The following is a 21,045-nucleotide window of genomic DNA, read 5'->3' as shown; positions in this document are numbered from 1 at the left end:
TCGCCTCCTCCAAGTTCAAAAATGATCCCTCTTGCTGTGGAGTAAGTCAAGCAAAGGTGGTAGGAGGCCTGCATGGATGAACAAATCCCTCCTAACAAAACAAGCACAAAAGGAGGCATACAATAGGTGGAAGAAGGGGCAGGTGATGCAGAAGGAATATAGAGACACTGAGTGTGCAGGGGTGAGGTTAGGGAAGCCAAAGCCCATTGGGAGTTGAATCTGGTGAGAGAAGTGAAGAGCAAGAAGAGCTGTTATGCATCCATGAACAGCAAAAGGAAGACTAGGAAAATATTGGTCCGCTGCTGAATGGGGTGGGGAACCTGGGGCCCAAGGTCATGGAGAAGATAAAGGTACTCAATGCCTTTTTTACCTCAGTTTTACAGGTAAGGCTGACCTTCAGAGATCCCAGGCTTCTGAGGCAAGTGGGAAAATCTGAAGCAATTCAGACTTACCCTCAGTGAAGGAGGATCAAATTAGGGAGCTTTTAAACAAGTCCATGGGAACTGATGGGATGCACCCACAAGTGCTGAGGGAGCTGGCCATTCGTCATAATCTTTGAATGGTCATGGTCATGGGAGGAGGTTCCTGAGGACTGGAGGAATGCAAATGTCACTCCTGTCTTCACAGAATCTCTGAGCAAGGTGTTTGGAGTAGATGATCCCTAGGGGTGCCTTCGCAACTCAGTAACTCTGTTATATATGTGTGATTCTGTATCTTTTAAAGCCTGCTCTTCAGTGCCCATGAAGCCGTGTGACATTTAAAAGGCACCTGAAACTTTTTTCCACAGCTTCAGTTGCCTGTCTCAGGAGATCCATTTGCTGAGCGCAAAAATTTCTGGACTCTCCTTAACATATCAACCCTCAGAACATATTAGCTTATGGCATGCACAGCCACCATCGCTGCAGAAATGGCAGGTTTAAATGGTGCATAGTTTGGTAGGGCAACAGGAGTTTGTTGGACAGTGTGTATATAAAGAGTATTGCTACAGCACAAAAGGTGATGTGGATGTGGATGTTTGTGTAGTGGGAGGTTATAAGAAGTGCAAAATCAGAACACCAGGAAGGAAAATGCTTTGAATGTCTGGGCATGATTTAAACAGCAGGAATGTGAGTATTGCCTGTGGTAGTAGTTTGATCATACACAATAGCGAGGTACAGTTCTAAATGTCCATTTTACTCACGCCTTTTTCTTCAGAGGTTAGTGGTTTGTGCTGGTTTTCACACAGATGTAGATGGATTCACAGCATTGTTAAGTACGCAATGGAGAATTGGCCCTTCAGTTCTCTGAAGGAAAGGTTAAGGATGGGGTCCAATTCTTTAGTTGACATAAGATGGCATTTTTCTGCTGAAGTCAATGCACCTACTTCAATTTACAACTCCTAATATCTGGCTTGAATGCTGCAGAATGAGTAGAGGACAGGAGAAGGTAAGGAAAAACCACACAATTTGGTAATACCTATTATATAGTTAAGAAGTACAGACTAGAAACTTTCTTTGTTATAGTGAAACTGAACTCCTCTTGGATCAACTGATGAATATGAGTTGCATGTCTTTTGAAGGGTCTTAGAGAGAGTCTTGGGTCCACAGAAGAATACTCCAATACTGTTGCTGTAATCGCAATAACAACAAAAACATGAGAGTAGCAGAGTAAATGGGTAAACTGTACCTTTTGACTGCCTCAGGCTTTGCATCTTTTGAAATGGCTTTTTGAGAAATGCATTTGAAAAAAATTGTGTTACTGTCACAAATTATTACAGTATAATTATTTTAATACTTTAGTGTTTATTATGTCTTACTGCATTATTTATTTGAATTGCTATATTTGAGGTCACAAACTTAAATGGTAGTTCTTTGGTTTTAATCTTCATAGGTTTTTTTAATCAGAGAAGCAAACACACTGCTTGGCCTGAAAATTTTCAATGCTTTTTCTCCAGCTAATTTTTTTTTTCTAAAAAATACACAAAATTCTCAGTTACTTCTGAGTTTTCTTCTTTTTTTAAATTCTTTTCCTCATTTTAACACTTTTCTGCCTATGGGCCATTTTTAAATGGCTGATTTAATAACAAAATTTGTAAATAGGTAGTTCTTATAAAATAAGAACATGGCCAATGTAACAAACAATTGTGTTCATAACTGCACAAGTCTGTTACAGGGAGCTGGAAACCTGGTTACTTGCTGCAAAGTGCCTTAAAGGGCTTGCTTCTAAGTACACAGCACATATAGCTTTAAAACATATATAAGTACACACAGATACACACACGTACTGTGCTACTGGGGAAAGCTCAATCAATGTAAACACAGTGCAAGTGACAAGTGAAAGCATGAGTTTCAAAAAGTTTGCTCCTGTAAACTTTTGTTTTTCACTAAACTTCTGATTTTGGTGCCCAAGCCATAGTCCCCAGAAGTAGTGCCCATACTGTTCTGGTGCTCAATTGCACTAGGTTTAACCTGGAGTGGTATATTCCTGCTGATCTGCTACAAGACACTGTTGCAGCCAAGGGAAACTCCATGGACCTAGGTGCAGGGACCCAAAATTTAATCAATTTGTAAAAGCTGGTTGTTCCATCACACAATAGAAACACTTGAGTTCCTTTGCCTCTTGAACCTTCTGTAACTCAGGGCAAAAAATGGGTAGGGTATTTTTTTTCTCATAAGGAATCCTTTTTTCATGTGAGGTTTTCTTTAAAAGGTTTGTCATTGACCATGAACATGGGCATCTAGATTCAGAAGCAAATGCAGATTTTTCTGTCACTTTAGCACTGGATTTCTAAGGAACTACCATAAGATCCAGTGTAGAAAGTTAATGTCCATCTCACTCCCTGAGCATCAGAAAACCAGATTTTTCTCAGTTGTACTTAACAAAAGTGACAAAAAGTAATGTTTCAACTATAACTTTAAAAGCTCTGTTTATGCAGTAGAACCCCTATAAAAGGTCTTTCAAAAATCATATTTTCTATTCTTGGCCTTTTTCTATTTTTAATCTTTCATATTTCCTGATTGTATTTATTTTGACCTCCATCAAGTGGTTTCTCTATTACTGTTATTTTTGTAATTTTATGGTATTCTTGTAGCTTACTGTATTCTCCTTGATCTCCTCCCTTTCAGCTTTTTCTTGTGACTTTTTCATCTTTAAAAAAAAAAGTTTTCTTCTTTTTCATTTTGTATCTCTGTCTCCCAAGTGCAAGCCTTTATTTTGCATTAGCAGGTAAATGTTTGGAAACCATAGAGAGTCACAAAGATTCTGGAATTTTCTACTTCTGAACACAAAATATTTCAAATTCTTGCTTCAAAGGCTTTCAGGAACAAAGAAGCTTTTCTCAGACCACTAGCGAATCCACCAAGTTCAAATGAACTGTCTTTGCCAGCAGAGACAAACTAATAACAGAACAGCATAGTCTTGCAAGAGTAGCCAAATATGTTAGGGGAACAAACATATCCTTGACATCATAAGAAAAAAATCACAGTTTATCTCTTTAATAACCATCTTCAAGGGAAATTAATGCTACTTTGTCCTTTGTGCAGAACAGTAATTGGATTGTGTGTTTCAATTATATCTGGACAAAGGCCAGGATATTGAAATACTTCTAAATATTAGATTTTCTTGTCCAAAAATTAGATTTTATTGGCATTCTCTTTCCGAGATTTCTTCATTAAAAGCTTCATTAAGCATAAATCTTCTTTCCACACAGCAAAAAACCCCTAAATTATTTTAAAAGGGTCATTTAGAGAGGTTTGTCCTCCCCTTCTCCCACTGTTTATGCTGAGAGAAGAGTTACCTAACAAGGTTAGAAGCTAACCTGCCTTACCTAGGATGGTTTTCTGCTAGTTGCTTGAACTCATTGTCCCAGTTTGGCCTTCCATAGCAGGTCTTCTGTCTCAAACCAGTAATTACATCCATCTTGTCATCATAATGTAGGGCTATGTGAGTAGCCTAAAGGCAAATTTACAAGGTAATAATTTTAGAGTCAACAACATATACCACAAGTAAGAGGAGAAAGCAATAACACTGCTTTGCTGTGAAAGATGGAAGTATTAATGAGGGAAAGGAAACTGTGTAATTATCAAATGGGAGGAGGAAGGGAGAGGAGAGGAGAGGAGAGGAGAGGAGAGGAGAGGAGAGGAGAGGAGAGGAGAAGTACTCAAGAGTTCACAATATTACTAGAATTGTAAAAAGTACTTCCAAAAGTGCCCAAGACCTCAAAGGAGTTCAGTTTCTTGAGATGGAATGTTTGAAACGAGTTGGGATTAAATACCTGTCTTTACTGGCCTGGGCCTAAGTGCCTCAGTCACTTTTACAAGCAGGTCTTAGATTCCTAAACTTCTTCTCAGCCTTTAAATGTCTCACCCTGCACTTCCTTCATCGCGTATCCTGAAGTGACAGTCACCATTTTAAGGTTGAGTTGGAGTTTAGGAAAAGGAGCAAAGTGTACCATAACAGAGTTTGACAATAAATACTAGCAATTACATGCACCTTAAGCAAGTCCAGAGCATTCTGCTGCTGATGGAAAAGACAGCGGATGTACCAGCTCGGCAGGTGTAAAACCCGGAGTGTTTTGACTCTTCTCCTCAGGTAGAGGCAGGTGCAGAAAGTGGATCAGCTCAGGTGAAGCACTGAACTAAGCGAGCTGCACAGCTCCCAGTGCCAAGAAAACAAATCCTGATTTTCATGGGCATTTACAGTCTCTCAGCTCCACACATTACCATGCTGAGTACTTCCTAGATGCATTTAAAAACAAAACCATCATCTCTACTAATTCTGTTGCTATTGTGTAGGAGTAATACACTTGTTTTCACTACAGACTATCATTGTTACTATTACTGTCAAGAAATTACCAGAGGAAAGCTAAGTTAAAAAATGGACTTTGCATTTAGTTCAGGCCCTAGCATGAACTAGGCATCATTATCATCTCTTGTAGAAGTGGTTGCTGAAATTTAGATCCATTTCCTGGGAATATTGTATATTTCTCGTGCTAATGAGTCTTCCATGTTGCTTAACAACTCAATAATTCTGGTCAAGCACAGTTGTCAGAAGAGGTCATGTTTCTAAAAGGTTCTTCTTGTTAGTTTGGGCCAATGTCATGGAGGACTTGGAATACTCTAAGAAAGAACTTAAAGTTTTTGGTGGGAGTGGGAGGTGGGGAACTGCAGGATTTTTTAATTGTTTACAGCAAAATTGTGCCACCGAACAGATGGTATATTTCTGCTCTCGTTAAGTGGAACTTTTCCAGGAATTTTGGTGTTAGCCCTTTCTATGGCTCACAGCATTAAAGTTGCCTAGGAATCTCAGGGGCATTGCAAGGAGCAATAGGCTGAAACATGATACCTTGTCCAAGCAGAGGCAGACATGTGCCATATCTGTTTGACCATCTGTTGCCAACATGGAATCTACAAAGAGCATGAAGCATTGAACAAATATTATGTCTGAGGAGTAAACACCTGCACTAGGAGGAGGATGCACTAGAAGGTATAAATTGCCCATCCTACTTGGGTTCAGTTTCACCTGACTAATGGTGAGACAGGGATAGAATAGGGAGAATGTTGGTTTCATTGTTTGCTAAGGGAGAAGTAAAGCATGATCCAAATATTACTGGTGCTGAAGCTCAAATTTTGAGGAGTGATGAACTGGAATTTACTAATGATAAGTAAGACCTATAAGATGAGGGAGCTCTGTGGATGTCTGTAGAAGGTGAAGCTGTTACCCAGCACAGTTCCCTGGGCTTGGTTAGAGTAGGAGAAGCAGCCACTGTAAAGCATTCCTCTTCTCCCACAGCCCTTTAGAGGTAGGATGCTGGGGGGGGGGCGGGCCAGGAGCAAGAGCAGTACCAGTGCAGGAGGGGAGGCAGCACAGCTTCAGGGATGCTCCTGTGTCACCTAACCAGCAGCACGGGATAACGAGTCAGTGCTGACAGGAGACTAGACGATGGAGTTTGAAGAGAAGAAGGAGGCACTTCAGAAAAGTGCAGGGCACACAAGTGAAGAGAGTCCGACATCCCAGCAAGAATAGTTGTCTCCCTACCTGATTTCTGGCCTGATGTTTGCCCAGGAGGGAAGTGGGATGATGACAGTTGAGAGACGAGGGCAACTTTGTGTTTTGTTAGGTTCCTCAATAACTTCTTTCAAAGCAGGTTTTAGGTAATAACCCTGTGATATTGCTAATGCAGTGTTAGTTTCTCTAACTGCCATATACTTCACAATGGGAGCAGATTTTTCTGAATACAGCTTTATGCACATACCTCATTACTTGACAGAAACCCTAAGGAAAGCAGAAAGAAACAATGGGGTTTTGTGGCAGCAGAGGCAGGAGGGGAAAAGCTCTCTGAAATCTATTTTTTTAATCTCTACTAGGCAGTCCTTCATTCAACAGAGACAGCAGGAAATAAAACAGTAGAGCAAAGAATTTCCTGTGAGAGTTTTTCTGGCAGGTGCCTAACTCTGATCGCAGTGTGATCTGAGTGATCCATTGAAAAGAGAGAGAGAAAAAATAAACTCATTTGGGTCTAGGTAAAGACTAAAGAAGTTGAATAAAATCAACCCAGTTTAAGGATTAAGTGCCTCGAGGGGGGATGGTCCAATGAAATTATGAGATGGCAAATTTAAAGTCAATCAGAGAAAATGTCTTTTCAAACAACATGAATTATAGAGTTTGTTGCCAAAATGTTCTGAGTGCAGCAGGTTTCAAAAGTCCTCTGGACATATATGTGAACAACAAAAACTAGAGTAAATAATAAGATTAAACAAAACCAACACTTTTTATACAACCCTCCATGTTTCAGTACAAAAATGCCAGAATCTATTTAAAGACCATTCCAAATATGTGGACAAAATGTTCCTTCACAAGCTCCTGAAAGGCTCTCTGCACTTTTCTGCAAGACACCTGGTAATCAGCGCTGCCCATGACAAGATATAGGACTGGAAGGATCACTGGCTTGATTTCTCCGTTCCTGTTTTCCTAAATGAGAGATGGAAACAGACGGCTTGGTGTCTTTATATTTACAGTTCTTTGTGTCTCTGCTTCATCCATCATTTATTCAGCTGTTCCTGTTCCATATGTTACCATACTGGAAAAGCAAGGTACATTAACTCAGACTCGTAACAGTTTCATTATTACCTGACTTTCATCCCAGCCAGTAAGAAATATATGATAACTTAGAAAATCATTTTTCCCTTTTTCAGCCATTTTTGTTTCCAAATGGAACAGAAGATCAGCAAACCACTCAAATGCTGATGGGTCTCGACAAATCCAGTAAAAATAAACCTGTCAGATAAAAGTAAAGAGATTTAACAAGAAGAAAACTTTCAATAAAACTTCCTAATGATTGGCTCAACTCATTAGCTACATAGTGTATGACTCTTCTCCACTGTAAATTTAAACATAATTACACATCATTTTGATGATGTAGTTTCTATCTTTTAAAAAATTTATTTTCATCTTAAACATTGAGTGAATATATTAATGTGCTAGGGAAGATAGGTTAGTGAAGATGTACAAGTTTCTCATCTCCCCCTGCCAGTGCATCTCAATTTATAATACCTCACCCTGCATTTCTTGCAAATAACTTGATTATTCTTTGAAATTTTGGATTTATGTTCAGTTATGTTTAAAATGGAATTTCAGTTTCATTCAGCACCGAAGCAAGAAATTCCTGTTTCTCAAGACCTTATGCCATAGGTTAACAGTTGATGTGGTCATAAGACACAGTTACGTTCTTCAAGTTGGATACCCTGTGTAAAACAGGCTACAGAATGCCTCTACTTATTTCTTAATGTATTTCTTGTTTAAATTGGAGCATATAATTTTAAAGTTGCCAAAGGGGTAAAACAAAACACTGTCCCATGATTGGTTTTCTATTGGTTGAAAACCTCCTTTCTATGAAAAATTTACAGTTTTTCTCATCCAGATTTCTCTAGCTTCATCTTCCATATGCTGGATCTTGTTTTAGTTGTCTATTGGATTGGAGAGCCTATTATTAGTTTTGTTCCCCTGGTAGAAATTAGTGGCTGGGATCAAGTCAACCTATAATCCTCTCTGTGGTAAACCAAACCTTCCTGGGATCTGTCACTGAGAGTCTAATTTTCCATCCTTTAATCATTCCTATGGCTTATTTCTGTCTCTTCTTCCTCTACTGCAGTCAATCAGAAACAGAGCAGAGCGTTTGTTTAAAAAAAAAAGCTAATTTATTAGGATCTTGGCATAGGGTAATGCTTGCATAGGGAATAAAATCTTTCAAACAAGATGGTTAGTCACTGTCCATATGATGATGAGAGTTTCTATTTCGGGAGTCCTTGTGGTGACATCTTCAGCTGGATCAGGTGAGACTCCCCAAAACCCTTTTTCTGCTCAGTTCTTACAGGCAGCTGGCCCAGGGACCGTTGTGACCACTCCAGCATGTGCATGATCTATTGTGATTTATTGTCTTAACTACATACAAAGCATCTTCTAACTAATTAACTATGTATAAAAGACTGTCCTGTGTGACCACTTCTGCAAGAACAGTTTCTGCTGACCATTTGCAAATGTCTTATCTGTGTACAAGTTAATCAATTTTGCAGCAGGAACTGCCTGCAGGAACAGTCTCGGGACTGGTGAGAATCCCTTCTCAGGATGTTAATCAACACACTGAGACATACAGCTGTCCTAGGCCAGCAGGAGCAGGAGCAGGAGCAGGAGCAGGAGCTACCTTTGGGAGTCTTCAGGACAGTCAGAATTTCCCACCTGGAAATCTCCTCCACCAATTCTGTGCTGTGAAGGGGATCGGGAGTACAGCCCATCCCCTGCTTTCAGCTCAGTCCCTCATCTCCAGCCGGTAGAGCTGTGTAGATGACTGTACTGGGAGTTCCCACACCACCCAGGGGATGAATGTCTGAAGTTCACTGGGTGTCTGCCCAGGCACTACCCTGATGCCGGGCTGAACCACAATTCTAAGACAAATCTGACTGCAATTCTTAAAACTCGAATTCTGCAGCTCTTGCCACACAATCCATCATTACTTTTGAACAGAGGGTGCCAGACCTTGAATGAGCCTCTGTGGGCAATGTAATTTTGAGTGTAATTATTTTTGTAGTGCCTCCAAAGAAATAATTCACAAACATGGAGGAAGCCTAAAAATACACAATTTCAGATGAAAAAGGAACAGCATGGAGGACAATGTATAAGCTTATAACAAAGGGACGGTTGGAACTTGTTTAATTGTGACTGTGATTTTTATTTTGTTGCAGAATCCCTTGCTTTCCTCCAACCCATCTTTCTTTGTGCTCACCAGCCCCTCTGTCTTTTATTGTACCTCAATATCAAAGGTAATCAGGAAGGTCAGTCCCCAAGGCAATCATTGTGGGAGCTCTGATGATTTGGAAATTGTAGCCCTTTTCCATAGGATCAATGAGATCAAGATGCATATTAGGCACTTCTGAAGAGAAAAATCAGAGAAGAAAACAGAAAGCTGTAAAGAGATTTCCCGAAGATTTAATATACTAGGTTGTCAGGCTTCTGGTAAGGTGGTGGGAGAAAAATGTGGTAACACCATGCTTCACTGGAGATTTGGTGAAAGAGCCTAACAATAATTTGAGATGTTTCCTAGATCTGAGTGTACTGTAAGGGACCATCTGTGGTTTCTGTAAGAAATATAAATGAAGTATGATCCCAGGAAACAGAGATAAAGCATTCAGGGTTAAGTAGGGTATTTTTACAGCCCAGGAATAGGACTGTCTGCAGAACTTTAGTACCAACCATCTTGACTGTTTGCTTTTTCCCCTTCTGTTCCAATGTTTTACCTTAAATATCACCTCACTGCTTTACAGGGGGGTTGCTGCTGATTTACACTGGCATAGATTATGAGGAAAAAGCAAGCCCACTGACTTTATAGCATTTCATTTTTGTGACCATCAGCAGCATTATTTTAAATTACCGAAACTGGATAAGATCTATAGCCTTAACCTTTACATAGTTTTTTGTGTCTGAATCTTGAAGTCCCCACTTGTTCTGCATCCTCAGCACCTCAAAAATCAGGCCACTGAGTGCTGTCAGTCTGTATCACACCGTGGCTCTTGATTTGTAGTGAGAAATTTCTTCCCCCAGCCTCTACTTGACCATCTTATCTCTCAAGTCTTTTCAGCAGTTCATTTTATGGAAATGTATATTTGGTACATGTGTGTGGAGGGGAGGCATGTGCTTCTACATGAATAATGAATTGTGCATGGGGTAGCAACTGAGAGCATGTGGGCAGGACTGGGAGCCAAGCACATTCAGGGAAGGAGGAAGAAAAGCTAGCCAATGAGTTGAGATGATGTGGTCTTCGAAATCAGGGACTGGTTTCCAGAATATCAGGCTGTGGAGCTTGAAGGTGTGCTTTTAGCTGGTTGCAGACCTAGCTGTTACAGTAACAGCCAGCCCAGCTGAATTGGGCCAAGCCGCCTCTGGCACAGTCCTCTCAAGAAAGGATGTAACTTTCTGAAGCTGCAGAAATTCCTTAAACTCACCCCTGGTGCGGTTCTGCTGAAGTGGTACCCATTGCACTGCCTCTATTTTTCACATGTTAGAGGTGGACAGCTTTTGGTAATGAAGAAAGACTGTCATTATAAGAAGTATTTTTGGCCATGATTATAAGCTCAGAAAGAAAAGAGGTAGTGAAGAAGGATGGCCTATGGGTAAAAGGTCTCCATTTCCCTTAGATTGAAGAGGACTTCTAGTATAATATGTTAAAATAAATGGTGTTTACAAAGAAGTCTTCCTTTCTTTACACTGACTGCCCATAGCATAGCACAACATATTACATGTATAATTAAAATACAATAAATGCACAATAAAATTAATCCTTATTAAAACTGTAGAATAAAGCCAGCATCAATGCATTTCTATAATTAAACAATTATTCTGAATCCTACTTTTTTTCTTGTAAGCCTCATACTATTAACTGACTGCAATTATTTAGGACCCTTAAAAATCTGTTTTAGATTTATGTTTCATTAGTCTCCACCCACCCTACCCGCATCAACTACATTCATCAGCTTGATGGCTTGCCCAAGTAAACTGTCTTAAATTTTCCAAGTGCTCTTTTTGCAAATTGAGTTAGATGCAGTATTGCTATTAATCAGATCTGTAATGCAGGGGTTTGAGTAGTCGCTTATTTCTGTAATACTCTGCTCCCTTGCAATGCATCCGTATTTATCATTCAGTTTCCCACATCCTGAATTTTGTACAACAGACAAGAGCAAGAGCTCCAATAGCTCTTTCCTGTAAGGTGAAAGACCATACTTTGAAAATCAGCTTCCATTGTGTGGAATGTCATTAATAATTATCTGTTGATGACCATCCATCTGTTTCTCCCTGCTCCCTGCAGACAGAGGTGGAGCTGCAGCTCTGGGCAAAGCCAGCTTTTCACCAAAGGAGTGTAAAAGGTGGTGAAGCAGGAGATGCCCAGGGAGGCACCTTCATCCCTGACTAATGCTGCTCCCTCTTAGAGACGACTAGTCCCTGCAAAACCCTCTTACATCTGCAGCCGGGCACCTCCCTGCAAAATCCCAGTCCATCCTGCTCCTGAGTATACCACACCACCTGTGGGCTGTAGCATACCAAAAAAGATCGGGGGTCTTCCTCAGCCTGATTAATTGATGCAGTGGGCCACTACAGGTAAGGCACAGCAGTGCCTGCAGCCCGGGGTGTGCAGGAGCCAGGGCTTTGGCAGCCTGCGTGAGGCGCTGACTTGCAGATGGTGTGGCAGCACCCAGCCTTTCGTATAAATGCAGGACAAGGCTCAAATTCATACCCCTAAATTTGGGGCAAGGGGCCTAAACTGTTCTCAAATACAGCTCAGAAAAATGGTTATGTTTGACAGCACAAAGAGCCCAGGTTTTTAGGTCTTTGGGAGAAGATGCTTTATGGAGAGGGCTGTGGGCTGGGGTAGAGCTCAAAGCAGATTACCTCGGGGAGGGACGGTCGATCTCAAAGCAAATGGAAGAGGCTGGTATTGTTTTCCTCACAGTACGTAGCTGAACGTACTGCCACAACATACTGTGGTTGTCAAAGGTCTACATGGATTAAAAAAGCAATTAGAGAAATTCGTGGAAGAAAAATCTACTAAGGGATATTAAATGCAGAGATGCTGCTCTTGCATCAAGACATTACTGAACTGCAAGTTGCTGAAAGGCAAGAAAGTGTCCACTAAAGACTTATCACTGTATGATTTTCTGGTCTGTATACTTTTCCCTAGGTGTTCATGAAGAGCCACTGGTGGAGACAGGATGTTGGGCTAGATGGATCTTTGGTGACACTCAGCAGGACCTTTCTTATGTCCTTATACAGTGTAAAAGAGAAAGTGGATGTTTGCTAATATTAGCATCTGATGGATCAGTACAATTTTATCAATTTCAGCAGCAATTGATCTGAAAAATGAGACCACTAATGTGAAAAAAAGATCATTTTATGTGTAACTAAAGCTAGCAGAAACTTTCCAGCCATGACTAGTAGCAGTGCCCTTCCTCACTGCAAAAAATGATAGGGAAATGAAGGCTCTAAGGCTATTTAATTGTGAAGAATCAATTAGATAAATGTGTACTCTTTTTGATTTGCTGGGTTTTTTAAATTATACAGCTGCAGACATTATGGAAGCTATGAGTATTTATATCTCAACTGTATGTGGGCAACACTAAGAAATATTAGTTCAATAAGCGTAATGATAGCTGTACTCAAATCAAAACGGAGTTGTTAAAAAAAGAAAAACCTCTTATTTATTTCCTTAATAGACATTTCTATGGTACTCATCATGGCAGAAAGAGAGTGCTGAATACTTTGAGGAAGATTAAATTATTTGTAATTATACCACAAGTGGAAGCTTTTAACCAATGGAAAAAAAATATGGAGCTACCCTGTGATAAATCGTTCTCACTAAGATGACTGCTAAATTTTTTAAGTAATGCTGTGAACTTCCCCAGGACCTTTCATCCAGGCTTTCAAAATACTTTACAAGCACCAGTGAAGTTTAGCCTCATAACACCTGTGAAAAATAAGTATCACTATTCCCACTGCACCAGTAAGGAAGCCAAGATATAGAGAAAGGACATACAGAAATCATGATACTTTTGTATTTCACAGGAATTCAGAAAAACTGAACTCTATAGCAGAAAACTGTGGCAGACTGCACGATGCATTTATTTTTGCAGGCACACTTACCCAAGATTCTCCCTAAGCTATGGATGAACACCCTGAGGTATACTATACTCTCAATTTATAGTTAAATTCTGTTCTTTTCCCCTTAAGATAACAACAGCAATGACAATAATAACAATTTTACTTGTATACATATAGAATATACATAATATACATATACAATGGGTCTCTCTCTCTATATATATATCTAGCTCTCCTTCCAGTGGAAAAGATCATTCTGGTACAATCGTAGTGTTTGAAAATACACTTCTTTTCACATCTAGCACGTATTTTCATTTTTATTTCCCTCCCTTCTCAGTGCTTTTTCTGCCTCAAAGATACCCCCTGGCAATTTGAACCTGTCCTCAACTCCTCAGTTACTAAAATCCCAGATGCTTTTTCAGTGGCAGCTTGTCATTAAGATGCCAGTTTTAACACTCTTTCATTTAAAAAGTTCAGCCCCTTAGTCCTGCAATCTGCTCCATATGTACTGACCCTCTCAGAGATCTGTCCACTCCAATGCAATTTCAACATTTGTCCTTAAATGTGAAATGTTGAACAGTTCCCGATTCAGCTTTTACATTGGAAAATGAGCTAAAAGAAGCTGTAAGTTCCAAAAGCTACCACTTGCCATGATCGATAGGGAAGAGAATGTTTAATGCTGATTTTTGCCTCTGTTACCTTCTACCCCTTACCTTACTTCACCCATTATGTCTTCTTCACCTATTCTCTGCCAGTGCTGCCTCACATACCCTTAGCAGAAGATGTATAACAGGTTAACAGATCAAGAGTATGTTAACTTAATTGGTGCCATCCATGCTTTACAGACCCCAATATATTTTTTTCAACAAAATAATTAAAGTGGTTTGAGGCAGTAATATGTATCTTGATATATGCATCTCATCCAGAGCTTAAATGCCTTTTTTTATTCCTTCTATGCTGGCTAATATCCTGACTTTGCAAGGTGAGAAAAGCAGCTAATGGTCACTGAATGCAGCATTCTGGACCAGAAGACACAGCCAAAGGGCCCTCATGAAACATGCGGCTGGACAAGGAGCAAGTGCTGCCCTTCACTTCTGTCTGAGATGACCTCGCAGGATTTATTTTTGGTAGGAAAGAGGACAAATTTCTCTTCTAGCTCTCTATCTGTCTAGCTATGAGAGACATTCCACGTTTATCTCCAGTTGCTACTGAAAATCTGATTCTTCAGCTTTTACTAAAAACTCTGCAGCTAGGGCTACTTTCTTCCTCAGGGAATGACAGTGAATTTGGGAGACCCTACCCCACAACAGCTTCTGAGGCAGCTGGAAAGCGGGTGACTGCTGCTGAAAGTGACTTAAAGCACTCAAATGAGTCTCTAGCTCTGAATTGCCTCTCTCACCTGGCAAAATAGCTTATTTGTGGAACTTTTTGATGGAGCGATGAACTTTCCCACCTACCTTCTGCAGCACCAGTACTGTGTTAGGGTTGCAGCATTTGTACCAAATGGATTTTAAAGTAGAGGCAAATGGTGTGACGCCGATTCCTGCTGCAATGCACACACTCACTCGGTAGTGGAAGACGTCTGTGGTTGCAGATCCGTATGGTCCATCCACGGCCAGTCTACAGCAACAAGACATTTAGTCAAGGGTCAGCAATATATAAAATGACAGAAAGGTTGAAATTTGTTGCGCTACATGTTTTAAAAACTGAACTTCTGTTAAAATAAAAGAGAAAATACATGTCTAAGTTGGCACAGAAATTACCCGTACACATTTAATTTTCAGTGGGTGCCATGTAATAGCAAAGCAACTGTTTTTTTCTGAAGTGAGAGAACAAGAGCACCCATGTGGGTTTGGGGCCTGGCCATCTATTTAAGCATGCAATTGCAATTTTCTGGCTTTCTGCAATGTGATTAGTCATATAATTGCATGTCCAAATTTAGCTGTGGAATTTGCATATTTGATTACGAATTACTGAAAAGCATCCTGTTTTAGAGCTTTATTTTCTATATTGTATATATCAAAGTAAAGAGGAACAGATTATATTAATAATTTTGAAAAGTTCTCTATATGTGTTAAAGTAATAAAAGAGAAAGCAAGAAGGAGGTCATCATATGCAAGGAAACTACTATTTTCTCAGCTCTTTCTGAAAAAACTATTTCGGAAATACATTTTTGGCAATAATACTGTACTTAGTATCTGACATAAAGGCAAAATATGTAAGGAGAAATGCTTGTTTATGTTACTACCTCCTATAATCAGTGTTGCTGATGCTGAGGCATTCATTTTGGTCAAAATTAGAGATGAAAAAGATTATTAAATAATCAGATTAATTCCTCTAGCAACATGGAATGTAAATACACACAGTACTTTGGAGTGCTCTGTCCAGTCTGTCTTTAAATAACATAAGTGCTCTGGAAGATGGTTTCACTAACACCCAGTCCTTAGGAAAAATTAAGTTTTCCTTCTTCCAGATCTTCCGTTGTTTTATGCTTTTTATAGCACGAATCATCTTTAAAATTCAGCTCAAATACTACAAACAAATATGCAGACATAGGAAGAATGAAATGTTTTAACAGGAAAAGAAGGGGGGATCACCAAGCAACGGTACACACAAATATAGGGACACAACATACCTGAAACCCTATTGTTGCTTTCTTAAAGTATACCTGAAGTCCTAGGAAATATTTTCCCTTTCATTTGCACTTGTCACTTTTATTTCAATATTCCAAATGCTCTACAAGTGCGGTAGCAAATAAAACAGCTACTCGGGGATATCTTTTGAAAATCTGGCCTTGAGTATAAAAAAAATAATCTTTTTTTTAAAATGTGTGTTGTTATTCAGGTTATTGCCCAGCCCTGTACTTTTTGAGCACTCAAAACTTCCTGTAAAATTCAGTTACTTTAGGCTATATATGTAAAGTGCCTGAGAATGGCTTTCAGGTAAACTTTCTATGTAGTTCAATGTGGGCTTGGGAGCAATTCTCATTAGTGTTAGTAGATTGAGAAAAAATTGATCTGGAAGGAGTTTCAAGAGATTCTTTAATCTGTTTCTGTGCTACAAGACAGGATCAATTATTTCTGAATCATTCCTTACAGAGATTTGTCTTGTCAGTCTGCTCCTAAATCCTCAGGTGACAGAGATCCCATCATTGCTTGAATGCCTTGCTTAGCCATAGAGAGAGCTTAGCAAATACAAAGACTCACAGAAGTAGGGAGGAGAAAGCAGAAAAAGAGAAGCTGACCTATACAACCCATTCATTTGATCTAGAGTGGGTGGAGGAAGGGAGGAAGGTAGTAAACAAAGTGACAAAAAATATTACATTTGCATTTGCCAAGGGAGGAGTAGAAAATAGGGCTATAGACTGTTTCTAGCTGTGGCTTGGACTGTCCATATTCTTTGTCTTCATCTACACAATTTCATTAGAAAGAAGCATTATACTTTTGGGGAAGGCAGGGAAAGTACTTAGTTTTGGAAAAGTAATATTAACGGATTCTTGTATTATTTTTGGAATTTAAACATTTGCTGATCAGCATTGTTGTGTAGTACTCTGACCGTAAGAGAAGTTAGATTTCGGGACAATGTGCTAAAACAGCAATTAAGTGAGCCAAAATCCCAAAGAGGCATAATATGGAACTTGATTATTTTCAAAAAAATAGTCTAGTCTATGGTCTTATCTCTCAAACTGCCCAGAAATCACAACTAACTGTCTTTGCTACGTGTATAAATGCATGTACATTTTATTTTAGTCTTCTTTTATTAATTACAGTTTATTTTTAGAACCTTACCATATCATTCAGTTGCAATGTCTTCTGTCTTCTGCTCAGTTTCTGCTATATGTTATTTTTTAATACAGTCACCAATTTGGTGTTTATCTTTAGATATTGATATCTGTGAAAAAGACTTGGTTTTTGCTTTATTGCTACCTTAACTATTGAAATATTCTTTTTAATATATTGCAAGAAAGCAACTGAATGATGGCATTAGGCACCCTAACAAGATTAAAAAGAAGAGTCTTTATATATCTGACAGAGCTGTTAATTTCAGGCCTGCATTGTGGCCAGCAACATTTGATAACATTTTTTTCTTTCTCATTCTTTACACTGGCTGTCAATCACTTTGGACCATTTTTGCTCCAGTTCTGCTGAAACGGCATACTTCTCATTCCAGTTGCCTTTAACAAAGGCACGGCTTTCATTTCTAATTCTTATTAACTGATAAAATGCAGGGACTGGACCAGACTTTCTTCTCTGCCCCCACCTTCTAGTACACCTCTGTAGCTCAGGGGTGTCTATAGGCTTTTTAAGGGAATGTTCTTTATCATCCAAGTCCCATTAAATTATATAAATGTAGTTAAACAAGTGCTTTTTGCTGTTCAGTTTTACTAGAACTCCCTCATCAAAAGCAATTTTCCAGGGGGAAAACAGTCCTTTCAGTCCCAGGCCCTACACACTCCACCAGAATTGAAATGATCCTGTGCTGAAAATCTCCCCTACACCTGCGAGGAGCTACATGGTTTGAATCCATTATGTATAGAGCCAGGTGCTTAGCTGGTGTAACTCAGAATGGCTCCATTAACTTCAGCGGACTCGGCTGCTGACTTGCAACAACACAGCATCAAGCTTTTGCTTGGATTAAGATGCCACAGATACAAAATTTGAACACCAATAACCTTCATAAAGTGGAGCAGAGTTTGGAAACCAGAGACAGAGTTGAGGGAGACTGCTGGAAAGAAGTAAGGTTCAGGCGGAAGTTTCTGGGGCCACAAAATATCTAAGTAACTGAAAGGGAAAAGCTGGAATTTTGGATGGCAGGTGATGGGTGCCATTGGAGCACAAGCATACAGGCACAAAGCTAGCAGACAGCTTCCAGTGTCGTTTTAATTCAGTTCTTAAGCACCTATCTGTCAAAATGGGTATCTTTAGGTGTAGATATAGATGTTAGAGATTTAAATGATAGCAACAGAGATGTAGATATTGATATGGACTTTAAATCTTGGATTAGTCATCACATCTTCTTGGTAGCTGTTAGCCTATATTCATGACTATGTGTATTTGTGGGTTTTTTTAGCATAATGGCATATTTATGGATCCAGAACTATGATCTAATACTGAATCATAAATAACACACACAAAATTAATTACAGTTAAAATGTTAACATTTATTTTAAAATGTAGAATTAACATTTTAAAATGTATTGTTTGTTATTCAAACCTTGGTAACATCCACAATTCCTTGAAAACTTTTTCCTCTGCTCCGAAGGCCTTGAAGAGGGCTGCAGTCCAGTCCCCGGCGACCCGTATGTGAACACTGAAGAAGTCCTCCTCGGGAGCTGAGGTAAGGGTGAAAGGGTGCCACTCTAGCTGTGAGACAGATGGGCACTGTAGAAAGATATATTGACCAGGTCCCATTTTAAAGCCGTGTTTCTTCATGTGAAGCTCAAGCACTCCAGAGGAATGTGTCACCACCTGAACAATAATAAGAGGACCTGTTTTATTTTCCTTCAGAAGAGTAACTGTTTCCATTAGGTTACAGGTGACTTTGCAACCATTTCTGCTTGAGTTCAACCACAAGTTAATGCAAATTGGGATGCACAGTAATTTTTAAATGTCCTGTAGATTATGCCCTAAACTGCATGTTGCAGTGCTGTTGCTGCCCAAGAGCTTGAGAGCACGTAGAGTGTGTATCGTGGGGCAGTTTGCTTTGTGAGTGTAAAAGACAGAGGAAAGGCTGTAACAGTTCAACAATTTGTCAACTTCCTATCTTAATAGAGCCTATGAAAAAGTATTCCTTAATAGTCTGGAATAATTTCCCAGTTTTACTCTCATATGACACAATTAACATGCATGGGATTATTGTTGGTTTGGCAAGAAGAGCCCAGTGAGCTCAATTCTATAATATACTTTTATTAAGAGGTAATCTCAGTTAAGCAGCCAGTTTTATATGTCACACATAGTATATTGAGATTCTCAGATCACAGCCACTCTGTGAAATCAGCAGCAAGACTTATCCGACATGATTTTCCTCTCACACAAGATAAGCCTGTTTCTGATTGCCAGCTTGATACGTGTGGACTTGGCTGCTTCAATAGCGCCATTCCCCATCCATTCTGCTGTGACTTAAATAGGCCCTTAGCGCACAGAGATATTTACAACTGGGATAAATTGTTACAGTAGTATTAATGAAGCTTCGACTATTTATGCTAACTGGTAATATAACCCTTAATCTCCTTGGAAGCCTCCAGATTTGAAAGTGAAAACCGTGTCCTGCTGAAGTCGAGGGCATTTACTGCAGTGGAACATGGTTTCAGTTCATTAAAAAGAGAGACCCTCTGTGCAGATGTTTGTGTTATGGTGGTGTAAAGTCTGGTACTTCATTAATCAAGTTTGGTCCTGTATGGAATATTCTTATGGACTTGCTATTGGAATAAATGCAAAACCTAAAATCAATACTTGGCTGAAACCATGGTAATGATGGAAGAACTGCTGAAGCTAGGAGTGAAAAATGAGGTCATAATATAGAGAATTTACCTATAAAAGATAAAAAAAGTCATTGACATAACGTTTCTTTTACGCAGACATGAAAGCTATGTTACATACCTTAGTAATGACCACCTCCTGTTGAAATCTCCAGAATCTAACAATTCTTTCACAGATGTACAACACCATAGGACTTAAGACCCACTTCCAAGCCTGTAGAAAGTTGCATATTAAAAAACAACATTTATTTGAATGTCTGAAAAAATATTTTGTATTTCAAGTTTAAGTCAGCAGGTAGCCTAAAATGAAATTATGTGATTTCTCTTCTGTGATTTTTGGTTCACATTTCTCAAGAGAGTATTTCTGTTGCTACTGCAGCAGTTCTGGCTTTCTTGTGGAACAGACATATGGGACTCCTTCACAGATGCACTCCGAAAGCGGCGCTAATATCTATCTGTATTCTGGCCAAGAAGAGTCCTTTAAAATCTTTTCCTACTAAAAGGCAAAAGGATTAATCTATTTAGGTGTTACATATAGTTGTCATTGGACCTGAAGATGTATAGATGCATACATCTATACAATATTATCCATAGCCTTAGTATTTTTTTGCTCTTCAATGTCTAAAATATTTCAGAAGGGTCAGATAGGAATAGCTTTTATTGTCAGCTGTGAGTTTTCTGATGCTGCATGAGAAAACATTAAGTCCCAAATATTCAATTAGAGGAATGGGATACATTTTCATTTAATCCATTAGTTGGCTCTGTATCAATAAATGTGTTTTTTTGATCTAGGATACTAAGCTGGTCATACTTTAAGTACTGCAGATGATTGCTGTGCTTGTACTTCCTAATCGTATGTACTGATCACTGTAACAATCAAAGATATTTGGCTGTTCAAGTATACTAGCTGATGATTTCACTGAGTTGCACTGATAGCTAAGATAATTAGATGTAATTGAATCCTCATGATTTAAAAAAAAATCTTTTTTTTTTTTCTAGAAGAGATACTGTTTTATTTCCAGTTTTGTTAATTACACAGCTCATTCTAGCAAACTGAAGACTCCACAATCCTGTGGCTTTTAAAATCTCCAAAGAGTAACTTTACTTGCTGAAACATTGACTTTGCTCCACAAGCTGGGTAACAGGGGTTATAAAGTATCTTTTATGAGAAGCAAGCCATAAAATTACATGGCTTCCTTAGAAAGTGCTAAGAGGATGGAGTGGAGTGGCAATTTCCCAAGGTTAAGTCTTGAAAATTAAATTAAAAAAAATGCATGATTTAATAATGGGAAGAAACCAGTCTAAGCCAGAAGATCCTCAGTTAAAGCAGAAACTCAACACATCCGTTGTCCCTAAATACTACAGGTGTCTCTGCACAGTGGGTAATCTCACGTCTTGAATATATTTGCATATATCAAGCCACAATAATGATGAGACCTGTTTTTCCT

At 39.1% G+C, this 21,045-nt stretch overlaps 1 protein-coding gene across 1 annotated transcript in view; it reads right to left on the bottom strand.

Annotated features, from left to right (window-relative positions):
* Positions 1–1,480: 1,480 nt before the first annotated feature.
* The window catches only part of NOX3 (NADPH oxidase 3), a 39,373-nt gene continuing 19,808 nt past the window's right edge, over positions 1,481–21,045 (bottom strand). The window contains exons 8-13 of the mRNA XM_075036808.1: positions 19,719–19,811; positions 18,334–18,587; positions 14,577–14,739; positions 7,108–7,254; positions 3,806–3,930; positions 1,481–1,607 (exon numbers count right to left, since the gene is read on the bottom strand). Of these exons, the coding sequence (XP_074892909.1) occupies positions 1,481–1,607; positions 3,806–3,930; positions 7,108–7,254; positions 14,577–14,739; positions 18,334–18,587; positions 19,719–19,811 (909 nt within the window). The remainder of the gene's footprint in view (positions 1,608–3,805; positions 3,931–7,107; positions 7,255–14,576; positions 14,740–18,333; positions 18,588–19,718; positions 19,812–21,045) is intronic.

The sequence above is a fragment of the Buteo buteo genome, chromosome 9 (genome assembly GCF_964188355.1).
Source record: "Buteo buteo chromosome 9, bButBut1.hap1.1, whole genome shotgun sequence".
NCBI lineage: Eukaryota > Metazoa > Chordata > Aves > Accipitriformes > Accipitridae > Buteo > Buteo buteo.
Note: the sequence above shows the minus strand (reverse complement) of the source record. Positions and strands in the feature narration are given on the sequence as shown.